At 41.2% G+C, this 16375-nt stretch overlaps 1 protein-coding gene across 3 annotated transcripts in view; it reads left to right on the top strand.

Moving 5' to 3' along the window:
* tspan4a (tetraspanin 4a) overlaps positions 1-16375 on the top strand; it is a 160682-nt gene that overhangs the window by 39550 nt on the left and 104757 nt on the right. For 2 of the 3 annotated variants that reach the window (XM_031290065.2, XM_031290066.2), the window contains exon 2: positions 1772-1851. In XM_031290065.2, coding sequence (XP_031145925.1) covers positions 1789-1851 — 63 coding nt within the window. In that variant the 5' untranslated portion in view covers positions 1772-1788. Of the gene's footprint in view, positions 1-135; positions 1852-16375 lie in introns of those variants that run through there. The other variant, XM_031290064.2, reaches the window with a different exon arrangement.

Genomic DNA, 16375 nt, shown 5'->3' with positions numbered 1-16375 from the left:
GCTCCCTCGTAGGGTGTGGCCAGAATATGAATGACTGTTCCTGCATTTCGCGCTGCCAGGTTTTAATGACAGTCACCGAGGAGGGATGGGGTGTTTGAGAGTGTGCGTGCGAAAGGGAGAGCATCGGCGCTTTTGACAGAAGGGAGGAAAGAAAAGGAGAGGGGGGGGACAGAGAGAGAAAGAGAACAGGAGCTTGTGAAGAGAAAGAGGGAGGGAGCTTCAGGCAGCGAGACTGGACTACCGCTCAAACACTGCAGTCTTTCTTTTGCTTCACTAAGGGAAGTGTCTCTCTTCTCCGTGCCTGTTTCTCCTTCTTGCTTGTTCTTCTCTCGCTGCTTGGCCATGACCCCGGTGGACACCTTGATCTCCTTGCCCACCTAGAGAAGAGGAGAGAAATGCTGTAGCGGAGGAAGGAGAGAAGAGAAGAGAAGAGAAGAGAAGAGAAGAGAAGAGGGGACACCGCACACTTTGCCTCACTGATGAGATTCTGGAAAATTAATTAACCGCCGTCAGCACAGAGAGGGGAGCGCACAGAGGGGCTCAGTGTGAGGTGCAGGAAGATAATAATAGGGAGTTGAAGAGGGTGAATTGCCAAATGTTTGAAGAACTGGCTGTGGAGGAGTGGCAGAGTAACCCCTAGACACTTTTCAGAGACAAAAAGGACAAGTTAGGGCAAATAATGGACCAATCACATGCGTTATTTCTCCTTTCATGCTTATTTTTAACCTTCTTCTCACTTTCATAACACCATCCTTCCCTCTCATCTCACATTTTTTTTCCCCGCATGTCAGCAAAAGCACATCGACGGCCACAACCACATGCTGAACACTCAGCCACGACTTAGAACCTAGCGTAGCATTTCATTCAGTGGACCTTACTGAGTAAAAGAAGTTTCAGAATCAGGCAATCGGGGCATTACCTCCCACCTGAAAGCAGCTGCTTAGGAATGTCTCATGAGACCAGGTAGGACGTTTCTGGAGCTTTTCGCCAGCCCAAAGCAGCTGGAGAGGTCGAGTCGATGCCCTCCAGTCGTTTGCCTGATTGAACCGTTAGGAGATGAAACCTGCAAACCAGCTTATCTCTCAGAGCATGACACCTGTGTTTGAGCGATTACAGAGAGGGAAACAGGGACGTGCAGATGTGTTTGTGTGTGTTGGGATTATGTCCTAAATACACAGAATTACACAGGTGTTGCGCCAGGATTATGCAAAGTCTCCTGCTGAATATAGTAACTATAGGATTAAAGGGAGGAACTCAAGTCAAGTGAATGGCAGCACTTTATCTTTTACAAATTAAGCCAGATCAAGTGTAATCGCACCCGCGGTAAAAATTAAATCAGCCATTCCAGGGTTTGATAGGGGTTAGGGTTAACTATTTTTAGGTAAACTGGGGATAGGTCGAAAACACTAACAAAATCCATCACTCAGCGCCAAGTGGAATAACTTCTGCTCCCTTGTTGTGGACTTTGCTCAGAGCTGAAGTACACAGAGTAACTATTACAGACTCTGAAAGGCTTATTCAGCTTCCATAATGAGACGCTCGAGCACAGACGAGACTCCATACCGGCGCAGTCCGTCTCTGGACAGCAAACCCGACACGCCGCCGTTCACTTCTGGGTTTCACCGCTTCAGTGGGGAGTTTGAGTATAAGCGGCCGCCGTTTGCGTTCGGCTTCCACACGACAAAAGAGCCGCAGGCGTCCAAGGGGCGCTACGCCCAGGGGAAGAAGTATGTGGTGTTTTACCTGGACCTCTCCTTCATATTCCTCCTAGAACTGCGGCGCTGCAGGATGGCCGAGGGTTGCATGATGGCCCTGCGATATGGAATGGTCTTCTTCAACCTCCTTTTCTGGGTGAGTAAATTCTTCTATCTCTGAGTGTGTGTGTGTGTGTGTGTGTGTGTGTGTAAGGTTTGGGGGATGTTTGTTTAGCAGAAAGTGGTGTTCTGCTTTCTTGACTTTTGCATTTTTTGTTTCTCTGTTACTCATATTTGTCTTATCTTGTTTGAGGAAGCTCTGTTATGTGTGTCTCTGCAACCAAAATGAAGTGAGAGGAGGGAGTAGGGGGGTGACTGTGAGAAAGAGACAGATCATGCATTTAGATCATGTGTACAAAGCCCACCGTGTGGGTGAGTCAAGCTTTTTCTGTTCCCTATACAGTACTCAAAGTGTGGGTGTACACTGCATTGTTTGCTGTGTTAAGCTTTGGCATATTTAGGGCTTGTATTATGTGTACACTAGTTAATCACAGCGTTACCGTTGTGCTGTAATTCTTCGCCCATACCTCTGCTTAGCCCTCCTCCCCGCACAACAGCGCTTCTCAGCCCATCAAAGCATCTGCTGTCAAACTGTTGGCTGATCGTATCTGTTCGCCGTGGGGAAATTTGAGCCTCAGTGTCTGTCTGACTCTGTCAATCGCACTCCGATAGCCCCACAACAGATCACTTCATTTCCACTGTGAAGCCTGTCATATTCCACAGCTGAGCGTCACATTTAAAGATCTCGATCTCTGCTTCATCCGTGGGGGGTTTTTTTTTGCCACAGACTCCCTTTTCTGAAATCCATTGCAACTTGTCAGATTTTTGAAGGGATGCTGGCCCCTCTGGTTACGATTACTTTGATATGTCATACTTCAGTTCTTATTGGGAATGGAATGAGATGAGGCCTTGAACGCTGAAATGCAATCTAGCTACAATCTCCCTCTGGGAATGAGTGACCTCCTCACCTCTACATCTTCTCTCGGCCATAAAGTGCTGTCAAAGAGGGGTCGCAGTGTTCGTTATTAGCACACTCTGTGTGTGTGTGTGTGTGTGTGTGTGTGTGTGTGTGTGTGTGTGTGTGTGTGTGTGTGTGTGTGTGTGTGTTGCTGCCGCTTAGGATAAATAATGACCACATAGCCACGCCAAGCTTCACCTCCTGAGAAGCCAATCATGTTATGATCCTCCAGGTAAACGCAGGAGCTCTTCCAACATAAAGCCCGTCTTTGAAAATAATGCATCTGAGTCATAGTAGCAGCTGAAGGCTAATGTCAGACCTCAATGTTGCCACCATTTCAACAACAATTTACAAGCTATATATATATATATATATATATATATATCTATATCTATCTATCGAGTGGTTCGCACAGACCCAGACACGTCTCATTCAAAATCTAGACTTTTAAGGGGGTGACTTCATTTGGTTTTAAATGTGACCTCAATATTCTGTGGCTGGGATGACGGCTCTTGGCCCAGACAGAATCCAAATATGTTTGATTTCAACTTTACTTTCAGATTGACGCAGAAAATGAGAGTTCGCATCATGTGTAAAAAGGAGGAGCGCAGTACAGCAGGGGCTCTAGTCAACACCTTTCGCTTATAAAGATTATTTATATGAGTGAGACTTCTACCTCCTCCAGCTCAACTCTTAATACATTCTCACATAGTTTCTAAGGAGATCTTATTTAAAATAACACTTAATTCACACTTAAAGATGCAGTAGGTAAGACTTATAAAACTAACTTTCATAAAACTGTCATATTTGCTGAAACTGACCCGATGTTCGTGTAGAACTACATGAAGCAGGTCATTAAAAATAAAAAAATTTGGCTCCTCTGGCACCACCTACAGCCTGTAGTGTGATTTGCAAAAATCCACCGCTCCCTGTTCAAGATGCACCAATCAGGGCCAGGGGGGGTATTTAACTGCGTGTCAATCACTGCTCAGGCACACGCATTCATTCTCCCCATTAAAAAATGGCCACAAAAGTGTATAGTTGTTGTTCAGTCAATTAGGAGGCTATTCTATTCTTTTCTATTTATTTCATGCATTGCTGAAACAGAAGGTCGCGTGAAAATAGACCTGGCGCATATCTTTAGCGGAGCGGAGAGCCACTTCACGCACGCTTCTGGGACGCTAGTGGAATATCAAGCATTGACTTGAATGGCAGCGATTGCTCGAGGGGCCCGCGGCGTCTCCGGAACACAGCGCAGACGCGCCTGGTGGAAAATATCTGAATAATCTGAATTACGTTTTTAGTCCAAAATAATGCATTAGCACACAATCTCAAATGTACTGTGTTTTGTATAGTATGTAGAGTGAAGTGAACAACATTGAAATTGAAGAGTTAAGTTGAAAAGGTGGATGAAGTTTTGCTTACAGTCAGTAAACGGGTTCATGACACAGGAGCAAGAAGTGTCTGGGACAAAATGTCTGCACATGTTGGTGTCTAATTTGCTCTCAAGGCAACAACATGAGGTCAATGAGTCAAACTGTGACGGGTAAGTGGGAAGCGTTATGATTGAGGTCAGAGCTGCTGGTCTGCAGCGACTGAAGGAGCCGGGATGACAGTATCTACTGAAGCGAGCTTGCCGTTTTCCTGCAGGACATCGTTTCCAAACATGAGCTTTAAATCACCTCTCAAAACTTACATTTTGAATGTCATGCTCTTGTAGTTAAATGTTTTATTTCTGTTTATTTTCTATGTCTGTTTTTTTCATTTCTTGTACTGAGTTATACTGTATTTGATGATACTATTGTTTGAAACACTTTTAAGGTAAGGCTCATTGTTCCATTGTTTTCTCTTTCTCTTTTAAGCAATGTTTCCTTAGAGCAATATTATGTAAGAAGTGTTATTTTTTGCAGTTTGGTGCACGCTATTGAAATTCACTTTAAAATATTGTCCTGAGGCGATTTTTATGATAAAAAAACCCTACAGTTTCATAATGTTATTCACTTATACACCACTGTTGTAAATATAGACCCCCTGCAGTTTCATAATGTTATTCACTTATAAACTGCTGTTGTAAATATAGACAGCTGTACACGTGCATTTGTCATGATAATATTACTTATGATCAAAAACAAGCAAGTTGACAACTTTGCTAATGGCCTTTTAACAGTCGCCGCAGCCGACCTGTCCTTGTAAACTTACTGGGTTAAGATGAGTTCTTTTATGGTGAATGAAAGGCTTCATCCGACTAAGTAGGTCATCGAATCAAATCAAAACATTGACGGCAATGCTGCTGCCAGTTCTGTCGTTGTTTACCTTTTTCTTCTTCTTCTAGTCCTTAGAAATAGCAAAGTCGGTAGCCTTTCCTCAGTTGCGCCACCTTTGTTCAGGAGAAGACTGCAACTAGCATCGCGACCACTACGCGCGAGTATAAATAGTTACGGCGCTCCCATGACGTCACACAGGTGCGAGACAGGTCGGCTGCGGCGAGTATACCGCACGTTTAACACAGCCAAACATCAAGCGAGAGCAACAGCACAATACATAGCAAGCCAGTTAATATTACTTACTAGTCTAACCAGTCCCTCCAGGATTTCGCAATGTCGCGATCGCGCCAATTCACGCAAATTCAACCAATCACCGCGAATTTGGTGCGACTCACAATTTTGACCAATCACCGCAACTTTTCAGCAAGTTTGACCAATAACCTGAAGTTTCCCACGACTTCAACCAATCCCAGCAGTCCCACGTACCGTCAGTATGTGACTCTGAGAGCCAATGACCAAGCAGGAGTGAGAACGGCCACGGGTTGATCATTTCCTTGTTTCTGATGAAGACGAGACGTGTGTGACTGACTCGAACATCTCACATTTACCAACAAAACGTACAGCAAAACATTTCAGACCGTCCTGCCAACTCGTATACATTTTAACATTAATGTACGCTGTGATGTTTTTTCTCTCTAAAGTCGCTGAAAGCTGCTGCTGTTTCAATCCCGTCGGCTCTCTGCAGTGGGCAGGGGCGGGGCTGCTGTTACGATGACCTAAATTGAGGACAGCTACGCTCGTTATTGTAAGTGCAATGATAAATTAAAGTCCAATAAGTAACGTTACTTTATCAAACCGTATGAATGTGTGTCCCAGGCCAGGTTAGGAAATTAACTAACAATGTAAAGATCAACAAGCCACTGACAGACATGTTCAGATTTGATTAATTCAATAAATTATTATTTTGTCTTAAACCCACTTTCATATTATACCAACATTTGCAGCATCCTGAGCCTTTTTGATAAGGTTACTAGGAAATCTCAGCCCAGAGTAATTTTATTTCCCCCCAAAACAAGTTTCCGTTTTATTTTTAAAAGAACTACAACTTTCACTGTCTCCCGCAACTTCATTGCAACAAACATACAAAAGACATTGCAACTTTTATCGCAACTTTTTACAAAAGCTCCTGCCAAATCAGGCATTTTGGGCCACAACAATCTCAAAAAAAGGCCGCGAAATCCTGGAGGGACTGTCTAACAGCAAGATGGCAAGCTCTGTCTGTCTTGCAGCCTTTAATTTCTCGAAGCTCTCGCCAACATCTTCTGTCAAGAAAATGGTGAGAATACACAAATCAAGTGCTTATTATGCTTCAGTGTTCCTCTAAGTAATTTTAAAAAAGGAACAGAAAAACTGCAGTGTGTTTGTGCTGCAAATCGTATTTTTGAAATCTGTTCCACAGGAATTTCTTTATTTTTAAACCATCAAAATAGCCCTACACTATATACAGGCAGTAGTATTATTTAGTCTTTCTGTCAGACCAAAGTGGAACATAACCATTACTCAGTCTTAATTTCGATTTAATGCTTTCATGTCATCAACTCAAGATTGTCATGGAAACAAGTCTTTTTTGAAGCACTGCATGAAAAGACATCACAAGGTTTATGCACAAATGTATGTGTGTGTGTGTGTGTGTGTGTGTGTGCTTACATACTATATGTCACACACTTTAGGTGCTAATAGACTCAAAGTGTAATCCACTGACTCTTCACTCACTCTGGGCTACAGTCAGTTAATTCCCATTACTAAATAAGCTCAGGACTCTGACCTCGTACATTAATATCTGTGTGGGTGAGAGCAGCATGGGTGTACCAGACAAAGTGTCAAAAAATAAAATACAAATATAAATACAAATAGAGAGACAGATTTCTGCGCTCCAGGACAAATGCTTATTATCCCCCTAAATGTAGCAGCAATGACTCTACCATAAAATTGCAAGAGTGGGCAAGTAAAAAATATGGGACGATGCACAGTACTAATCGTCTTCAGCGGAAAGCACCACAGAGCTGCAAAAAAACGCCCCACAGCTACAAAATACCAAAATAAGACTCTCATTTACAGCCACTTTTTAATTGATCTTGTTAGCACAAACATGGCTTTTCCACACCAAGAGGGTGGATGAAACCCATGCAGCAGCAAGTGAGTCTGGGACAGAAAGAGATAGAAAGAGAGCAGGCAGAAGGAAGAGAGTGAAGCCTCTGAAGTTGTGTTTACTTGTCATCGTAATGTAGGTCAGAGCCCAATGGAGGATCCATAGATTGCCAGAGTTGTGAATAGGGTTGCTTCTGTCTCCACCGATTTAGCCAGATCAATAGAAATGGTCTTTCTACTGATTTGAGATCTGTCAGCCCCGCCCCACCCAGCCCCTGCCTTCACACAGTCCATCGATTTTGCAGCAGGACTGGGAGGGACGTGCACAGCATGAGTGGTCCACATAATGGGCCTGCAGTTTGCTTTTGCTGAGTTTGGCATGTCTGTGCACAAAGCTCACAGGCAACAATGTCACACCCACATTCGAGTGGGACACTTCTGGAAATGGGGAAAAAAGTAGGGACGCTGGAGATGTCTTCGTTTTCTGTATTATTATGAGATGATGGCATATGTTTTTGTGTCTAAACACCATGAGCAGTTTTATCAGGTCTGGCAGATCTGTCATGTTAGTGCGGTAGGTGCTGGGATATGAAGTTAGCGCTGAATAAATTACAATATTCACAAATAAATATATCATAAATACACCAAAGGTTATTGTCTGACAGATTTTGTGGAAAATATCCTTTAATAAAGCTCTCCGGGGTGTTTTTATTGGCTCAGAAAGAGGCTTAGGTGGTGCCTCAGTGAGGCTGCTCTGGCTTTATCATCGCTGCCAGTTTAATACTCAAACCCCTTTGATTCCAGCTTTCAGCTTTTATAGACACCAGATTTTGGCATTGCCATAACACTGACCTACTTCAAGCATTCTTTAGCTTTTTAGAATCCAATTTTCTTCATGTTTCCATGGTTATGAAAAGCAACAGCCACATAAATTTGTTAGTATGAAGTCATAACTTTATTTGTTCCCACCAGTGATATTTATAGGGGCTCTGTAAACAGTTTTATTTTCTTATGTTATGAAAGGATTCGCACAATTTGTTAATGTATTTTTAGACTGAATCATAATTCTGCGATACATTTATCCATTGACCTCTGTACGTTGGTATAGTAGCCGAAAATACATTCTCCAACTGAATTACTTCAACGTATAAAGACCAAACTTGGGTCGATGTTGTGCTTTCCCTCTGTATCCTATAAACACGTAGGCTATAAATCAAATAAAAGCAGTGAAATAAGTCAATACATTTCAGATAAATTTGCTTTTGTTTTCATCTTTTAATGAAGCTATAGGCTACGTGGGTTTTCATTCTATGATGTTGTTTAAAATATTGATGTCATGGCATCCAGGAAAGCCCCTTGATAGCAGAAAGTATGTCAGTAATTGGATTCCACTCAGTTAGTAAACCTGACACAAAGCCAATCTCATGTCTGTTTGGCAGCTCTACATTGTGTTGTTTTTCTCCTGCCTTTTTGCCCTGGACACTCCTACATTACTTTAAATGTTTGCAGACTCTTTTTTCAATATAGTATTGATGCTACTGATAACATGACTTGTGCCCTTTGTGGGCTGCCAACTTACATCACAGTCCATTTCTAATTGCCCTCTAAAAAAAACCTTCTTTTTAAATGCTTTTCCATTTCCACGTTATTGAAATTCACTTTAAAATATCATCCTGAGGCGATTTTTATAATGATAAAACCCCCTGTGCTTCTGTCACTGACGCTTATTCAAATTGGCAAACATAATAAAGTCTATGCTTCAGAGACTTGGGTACATGCCACAATAAAAGTAAGAAATATATTCTGTTAGAGAATGGTTAGGACCATGGGCATGTAGCATGGTACCAGATGTCTGAATCCAAAATACATCTTTGATTTGTTCACTGGTTCAAAAAAGGTCTGAAGTGCTCATTGAAGGCTGTTTCTGCCAGTTAGAGAAACAATGGGCCAATCAGAGCTTAGTAGGCGGGTTTAAGAATGACAGAAAAAAGCAACAACTCTGGATGAGATAGAAACATGTGCAATGGGAATAGTTCACCCAAAAACAAAGAAATTGTACATAGTACTCACCTCCCTATGCTCCCAGAAAAAGGTGTCTGTCAGTGGTGTTAGGGAGAACGGAACATCCAAAAAAATGAAAGCATATGACTGCAAACAGACTTCAATGGAGGCCGAACAAAAGACAGTAAAAAAAGGTTCTATATTTTTTGGGACCATAGAAAGTCTAGAAACGTGAGAACAATATACAATTTATATCTCTTTTTGGGTTAACTATTCCATTAATCAATATACACAACTTTCAAATCAACAGTGATGTGTTAAAGTGAACTGCTTCTAAGAACCACTACTGCAGCTTTTATGTCAAGTGATAATGACATTGGTGGGACAGATACAGTATGTTCCACTACAGATTTGGTTAGGGCAAAACTATATATATATATATATATATATATATATATATATATATATATATATATATAATATATATATATATATATATATATATATATATTATATATATATATATATATATATATATATATATAAAAGAAATCGGCTAAATTGGAACATGCTTTGAAGAGTTTACTATACTAACCATACTTCAGTCAGAGTCAGGCTAGCTGTTTCACCCCCTTCCCAGGCTTTATGCTAAGCTAAAAGGCTGCTGGCTGTGGAGACTGTACAGACATGAGAGTTGTATCAATTTCCTCATCCAACTCTCAACAAGATTTTCCAAATGTTGAAGTATTCATCTGAATGTAAACTGCCTTACACTAATGTTTACAACTATTCTGTAGAACCATATTGCTGCCACTCTTCACATAATGTGCTCCATAGCAGTAAAATTTTTTGTTCATTGAATCGCCAGTCTGAGAGAAGACTCATTGTCAGCTACACTTGTGAATGAAGAGCTCTCGGTCCTCTCCAACACTTTTCCAGATTAGCCCGGGGACAGAGTGGAAGTACTCAGTGAGGGATGTGCTCACTATTTTGTCAGTATTCCGACAGTGAATTATTTCCTCCGCTGCATCAGTCCGGCATGACTAAAGTGAGGCTGCTCGGTTTACAGTGCAGGGATGGCCTCGTCTTCTCATGGCAACAAAGAACATCTCTTAAAACAGGTAAAATATATTGTACTGCATTTAGAGAAAAGCCAAATGCATTATTATTATTTTAGAAAATCCTTGCCCTACTGCGAAAGGTCTCTGCCAGTGTGTTAAAATTAATAAGTACTTAGTAATCACAATTGACAGCTAGTCATGAAAAATTTAAAATATTTTCAATTTTAAATAAATATAGAGTGCACCTAAGGGCTAGATGTGTCAAAGCGATGTGCAGCACTGTGTAAAAACAGCATGTAGCTGCACTGTTATGACAGCTTATTCTTCTACTGTAGAGGTGGCTCGTCTCTCTTTTTCAGTTCACTATAAAAGGGTTAAAGGAACACGCTGACTTATTGGGACTTTAGCTTGTTCACCGTATCCCCCAGAGTTAGATAAGTCCATACATACCCTTCTCATCTCCGTGCGTGTCGTAACTCTGTCTGACGCACCCACCGCTAGCCTAGCTTAGCACAGATCCTGGAGGTAACCAGCTCCATCTAGCCTACTGCTCCCAATAAGTGACAAAATAACGCCAACATTTTCCTATTTACATGTTGTGATTTGTATAGTCACAGCGTGTACAAATAACAAGGTCACATGAGACACAGCCATCTTCTAACAGTATACATACTGGGAACTATATTATCAGAAGGCAAAGCACTGCTACTTCTGCTACTTGAGCGGAGTGATTTGCTCGCAGCACCTGAGAAGCCCTGTGGTGAGGAGCAGAGAGTTCGCCTGGAGTTCGCGCAGAGTTGGTGTAATAATCACTCCGCCCAAGTAGCAGTGCTTCGCCTTCTGAGAATATAGTTCCCAGTATGTACACTGTTAGAAGATGGCTGTGTCTCATGTGACCTTGTTATTTGTACACGCTGTGACTATACAAAAAAAAAACATGTAAATAGGAAAATGTTGGTGTTATTTTTATTATTTTATTGGGAGCAGTAGGCTAGATGGAGCCGGTTACCTTCAGGAGCTGTGCTAAGCTAGTCTAGTGGTGGGTGCGCCAGACAGAGTTACGACACGCACGGAGATGAGAAGGGTATGTATGGACTTATCTAACTCTGGGGGATACGGTGAATAAGCTAAAGTCCCAATAAGTCGGCGTGTTCCTTTAAGATACATGAGCGTCAGCCAGTACATAGATTTGAACACTCATCCATTTAAGTGATTTACTTAGAGTCAAGTGGCTGCCCATCAGTATAATCCCACCAAAGCTTTGTTTTACTCATCTGACTATGTGTAGCCGCTTTTGAGGCAGTAATGAAAGTTGAATGAAAGGGGCTTCCACGGAAAAGCCGGCATGGAAATTTAAACTGTGCAGACGATGTTGTGTAGGACAGAGATGTATCTAAAATGTGCATATGGAGAGGTTTTAAGTGTTAGTATACAGCAGTGGGCTGTGAAGAGACCTCTGTCGGTCTGTCTCACTACAGATGGAGGCAGTGAGCTCCAACACCCCACCAACTCAGCTGACATAGGCAGGGGAAAAAAGCAGCTTGATACACCTAATTGACAGTGTGGTGTCATGAAAGGAGCTTTAGTTTAGGGTGCAGCGGAGTCCCAAGTGGAATGCATAAACAGCCAAGTGACACTGATCAGAGCCGAGCGCATCCTGCTGCAGCTGTGGAGGAGATGCTAAAGGGGCCTAGCAGGAACAAATCATCTTGTTCTGCGATGCAAATAAAAACTAAGCCAGTGTTAATTATCGATAGCTCTCAAGGCATGGTGGGAAAGGGAAAAGATACCTTGGGATCCTCACTAGTTTTGAAGTACAATCAAAAATAAGCCCCCTTTTACTGCTTCATGTGTGATTATTTCTAAGGACGTGTTGCATTCTCAAGGAGGCATTTTCAGGAACAGGATGGAGCGGGCAGCTACAAGTCATTCATGTCTAAGAAAAGGCTGCTGTGTATAAGTAATATCAATTTTACGAGAGACAGAATTTCTTTCTGATAGGTGGTTGTGATGCTCCCACGCACTTGGTAATCTTTTCCACTCCTATTGATTTTCTCTTTCCTCTCCGTGGTCTCTTTTACCCATGTGGAGAAGCTGCGATGCTGTGCTCCCCATACTGTTATGAAATATTTTTGGTTGTAGGGCTTATTCAGTGTAAGATTGGGAAAGGCAGGTCACACTTTTATATAGATTGTTTCACGCATGAGGAAATCACAGTGTGCTTCATATAAAAACATTTAAAATGCATAAGAATTGGCAGATAGGTTCTAATAGAGGAAAAGAAGAAAAAGGCGCAGGAAGGCTTTAAAGAATAAAATTATTTTTCCTTTCAATTTCCCAGTAAGTCGCTTTAAAACCCACAGTTAGGCTGTGCCACATATATGTATATATTCTGTATCCGCCTGATCCAATATATCATTGAAGTAGTATTAAACGTACTTTAAGTGAAATATTGAATTGCAGGATGACATTTTTTACATCTGCACGATTCCATTGGAAAAACTGTAAATTTTTCTTTGCCATATTTTTATTCACATTTAATTCAGCCTGGTAATTGGTAGGATCTTAGAATTTGACCAAAGCTTGACTGTGCAAAATGAAATCTCTGATTGATTGATTGATTGAAATTGGTTTGCAGTATTGGTCCAAAATGTTACATACACAATATAAATAGTCTGCACACAATGGCAGACACCCACAATAGACAGTACTCAATACTACACAATACTGTCCTGCGGTGCTTATAAAAGTACAAAAAATCAATATGAGAAACTGATGTTACTATTAATGCAAAGATACAGTACAGCACACACATAGTGATTGACAATGATTATGGTGCACTGCACACACATAGTGATTGACAATGATTATGGTGCACTGCCATAACGTTGGGTAACTCACAAGAGACAAAACACTGTCTCCTAGAAATTAAGTTATTTTCTACTAAAATACGTTTTTGGAGCAAATAATGCCACCTGATTTAATTTTTCTTTTAAACATATTTAAGAAACGTTTTAATGAACGTACTGCATGTGCAAAATATTCACTAACAGAACATTTTATTTATTTTCCCGTGCAATATCCATTCGTTGGAACTAAAGTATACAGGTAACTTAACATTTTATGTTGTATTTGGCTATGGAAAGATTGTAGTCTTGGTTACTTACTAAAAAACCTGAAAGTGATTTGAAGCACGAAAAAAACAGGTTCATTTTATTAACATTTAAGTGAAACTACAATTTTTCAAATTTGTATTGATTGATTTTTCAAAAATCTAATTTGTCTTTGATGCCTTAACCGAAACACACTTGGAGGATGCAAACTCCAGTCTCTCGTGTCAAAGTCCTGAACTTTCCTTTTTCTTCTGTCCGGTACAAACACTACAGTAGAGCTTCCTTCGTTGAATTTTTTTTGTTTTGTTTTCTAAACAATATCCATTGAGTGATTACGTCTCACTCAAAATGTATGTGGCAATACAAATTAGTTGTACACAAATTTCATTTCTAGGAGATAGGGTCCCTTTTAGTCCCTAGCGTGGTCGCGTTTTCAGACAAATAGCATAATTCCTACCATCTCCAACTAGTAAACCCCTCATCTTTCAAGCTTCACACCTCCACAGGCTTTCTGTCACATACAGTGTGTCTGTCTATTTATACAGTAAAGCACCGTTCATTACACGTAAACTCAAAGTGCTTTGCATTAAAAGACAAAATATAAAAAATATGAGCATAAACATTAAAACAAAGCATAAACAACAAAAATAAGAATACAGTATAAGCATCAACACAGAAATCTACAAAAAAAGTGGTCTGGTCTCCAAGCCCAAAATAACCCCCGGTATGTCATCAGTGGTTATTTTGGGCTTGGAGAGCAGACCACGTGCCAGGTTTATTTTCCCAGACTTGACAAAACACCTCCAGGAGCCAAAAAAAATATTTTACATGAGTTGTCCTTCCAGCGTCACATAAACTGACCTGTATGAGTAAAATCCCTATTTAAATACACATTGCCAGTATAGGAACAATCAATAGTTCCACACAAGCCTCTTAATCCACCTAAAGTCACCAAACAAATACTTTTTTTGTAACATAAAAATGGACAACAAAGTGTAGAGGTGGTGTGATTTCTAGCAGTGAGTCAGTGTTGTCGGTAAACCTAGTAAACCAACTCCCACCTCATACAGAGTAAGTTTGGCAATGACACAGCACACGCCCCACATCTGACAAACCTTTATCAAATAAGAAACAGGCTTCTTCTAACTACACCCTCACACATACAACCTTCCCATCCCTTTTAGGAGTCCATGGCAATCTGTGAGGTGTTATGTAATGGCTAATCGCACATGTACAACCACAAGTTTCTCCTGTCAGGGCAGCTTAATGAAGCAAGTTTCACCTTATTCAAGAGCATGCATCAGTTTGATTAGATTATGCCAAAAACGTTCACTTTGTAATTTACGTCCAACACCTGCTTGTCACAGTCGCGCTCCTTCAAAATCACAGTCAGATTGCATAGAAATGGTGATACATTTCCATTTTAATGCATTTATTATTTTTCGGTCCTGCTCAAAACCAGCCGCATGGTGTACCGACCTGACATGGGTTATTGTTGAGTATAAAGTGTTTTGATTTGGATAAATAATAGCATTTCAAAATAAAACTCTTTCAAAGGAGACATTTTAGACCTTGAGGTGTGAATTGCTTTTCACAGTGCCTTAACATGTGATTTTTTTCTGACAATTATTTCAATGCCATGTTGTTCTCTTTTGTTTTGGCTGCAATTTTAGCTCACCTTGAAAACAATACGGTAAATGTTATTATATTCTTCACCTTCCTTTGCAAGTCACAGTGTTTGTGTAGCTGGCCAAGTGCAAGACTTGAAGTGCTCATGTTGTTGGTTTTTCATCTCAGCTTTATGTCACCAAGCTGTCAGACTGTTTAAAAAAATTCTACTCAAGACTTAACATTTCAGATATAGCTCATAGAAAGCAGCTCCTCTGACGCTTTTCGCGCCTGCTCTACTTTGCTTTCCCTTTTAGACCCCCATTCATACACAAACACGTGTTTGCATTCTCTCACCTGACTCTTCTGTACAACACACCCAGACAAACATTATTCACACTCTCACACATTAACAACAGTGAGAGGATGCAAGATGAGGCCCTCCTCTTTCAGTAGGCTATGCAAATAGTTGATTTTAATAACACTGATAAAAATGCCATCTTTTTATCGACAGGGGAAACGGAGAAGGACAGGAGTGTTTTGCTGCAGCGCTGCTTGGAATAAGGATGCTGCTGGGCTGATGGAGAGCGAGAGACACCAAGAGAGAAAGAAAGGGAGATATATTGGGTGCGGATGGGGGTGAAAAGACGAGACGGATATAGACAGATATAGACAGAGAGAGAGAGAGAGAGAGAGAGAGAGAGAGAGAGAGAGAGAGAGAGAGAGAGAGAGAGAGAGAATGTGTCAAAGTGAAGCCAAACAGAAGCAAAATGAGTCTGGACAATGAGAGGACCAGATGGTGTTTAGGGGGAGAAAGAACTGGGCATTGAGAGATGGAGAGGAGTGGAAGAACACTACCTACCACAGAGAGTTAAAGAAGGAGAGAAAGGCAGATGAAGGTGGAGGGGTGGGGGGTGGGATTGTCTTTACTGCCCTTGTTCGTGTAATCGAGGTTGGGTTGTAGCTGTATGGAAAAAAATGACCGCAGTGTGGTGCAGCAGAGAGTGTGAACAGCATGGATATACAAACCAGAGGATGCCCATGCACCCTGGGACCTGTGCTGAATGCAGGTGGAGTGGTGCAGAGCCAGAATATTTGATGGTGGTGGAGTTGGGGGGGGGGCAGTCAGTGAGGATAAGTGCGGGATGAGGGGGGGAGCAGGGGAGAGATGTGGCGGTGGCAGGAACAGGTGGGGAAACAGCAGGTGGTGAAGGGGTAAGAGAAAAAAATGTTAACAGCTCAGGCAGGCTACACCATAAAGCACCTTGATGATGCTTTAATGACCAAAACGTGCTTCTCCGTGAAAAATGAGCTAAAAATACATGGAATTAAAATCCTTGTTAATATATTGAGCGTGATATTTCAGTTGATTCCCTAATGAATGCTGTATTTATCTTTCCATGAGAGCTTGACCATGAGGGACTGTATGAAAACATCCCCAGCACTATTAATATTTTCTTTGAACCCT

The sequence above is a fragment of the Sander lucioperca genome, chromosome 3 (assembly GCF_008315115.2).
Source record: "Sander lucioperca isolate FBNREF2018 chromosome 3, SLUC_FBN_1.2, whole genome shotgun sequence".
In the NCBI taxonomy this organism is placed as follows: domain Eukaryota; kingdom Metazoa; phylum Chordata; class Actinopteri; order Perciformes; family Percidae; genus Sander; species Sander lucioperca.
This window is presented reverse-complemented; position numbering and strand designations above follow the sequence as displayed.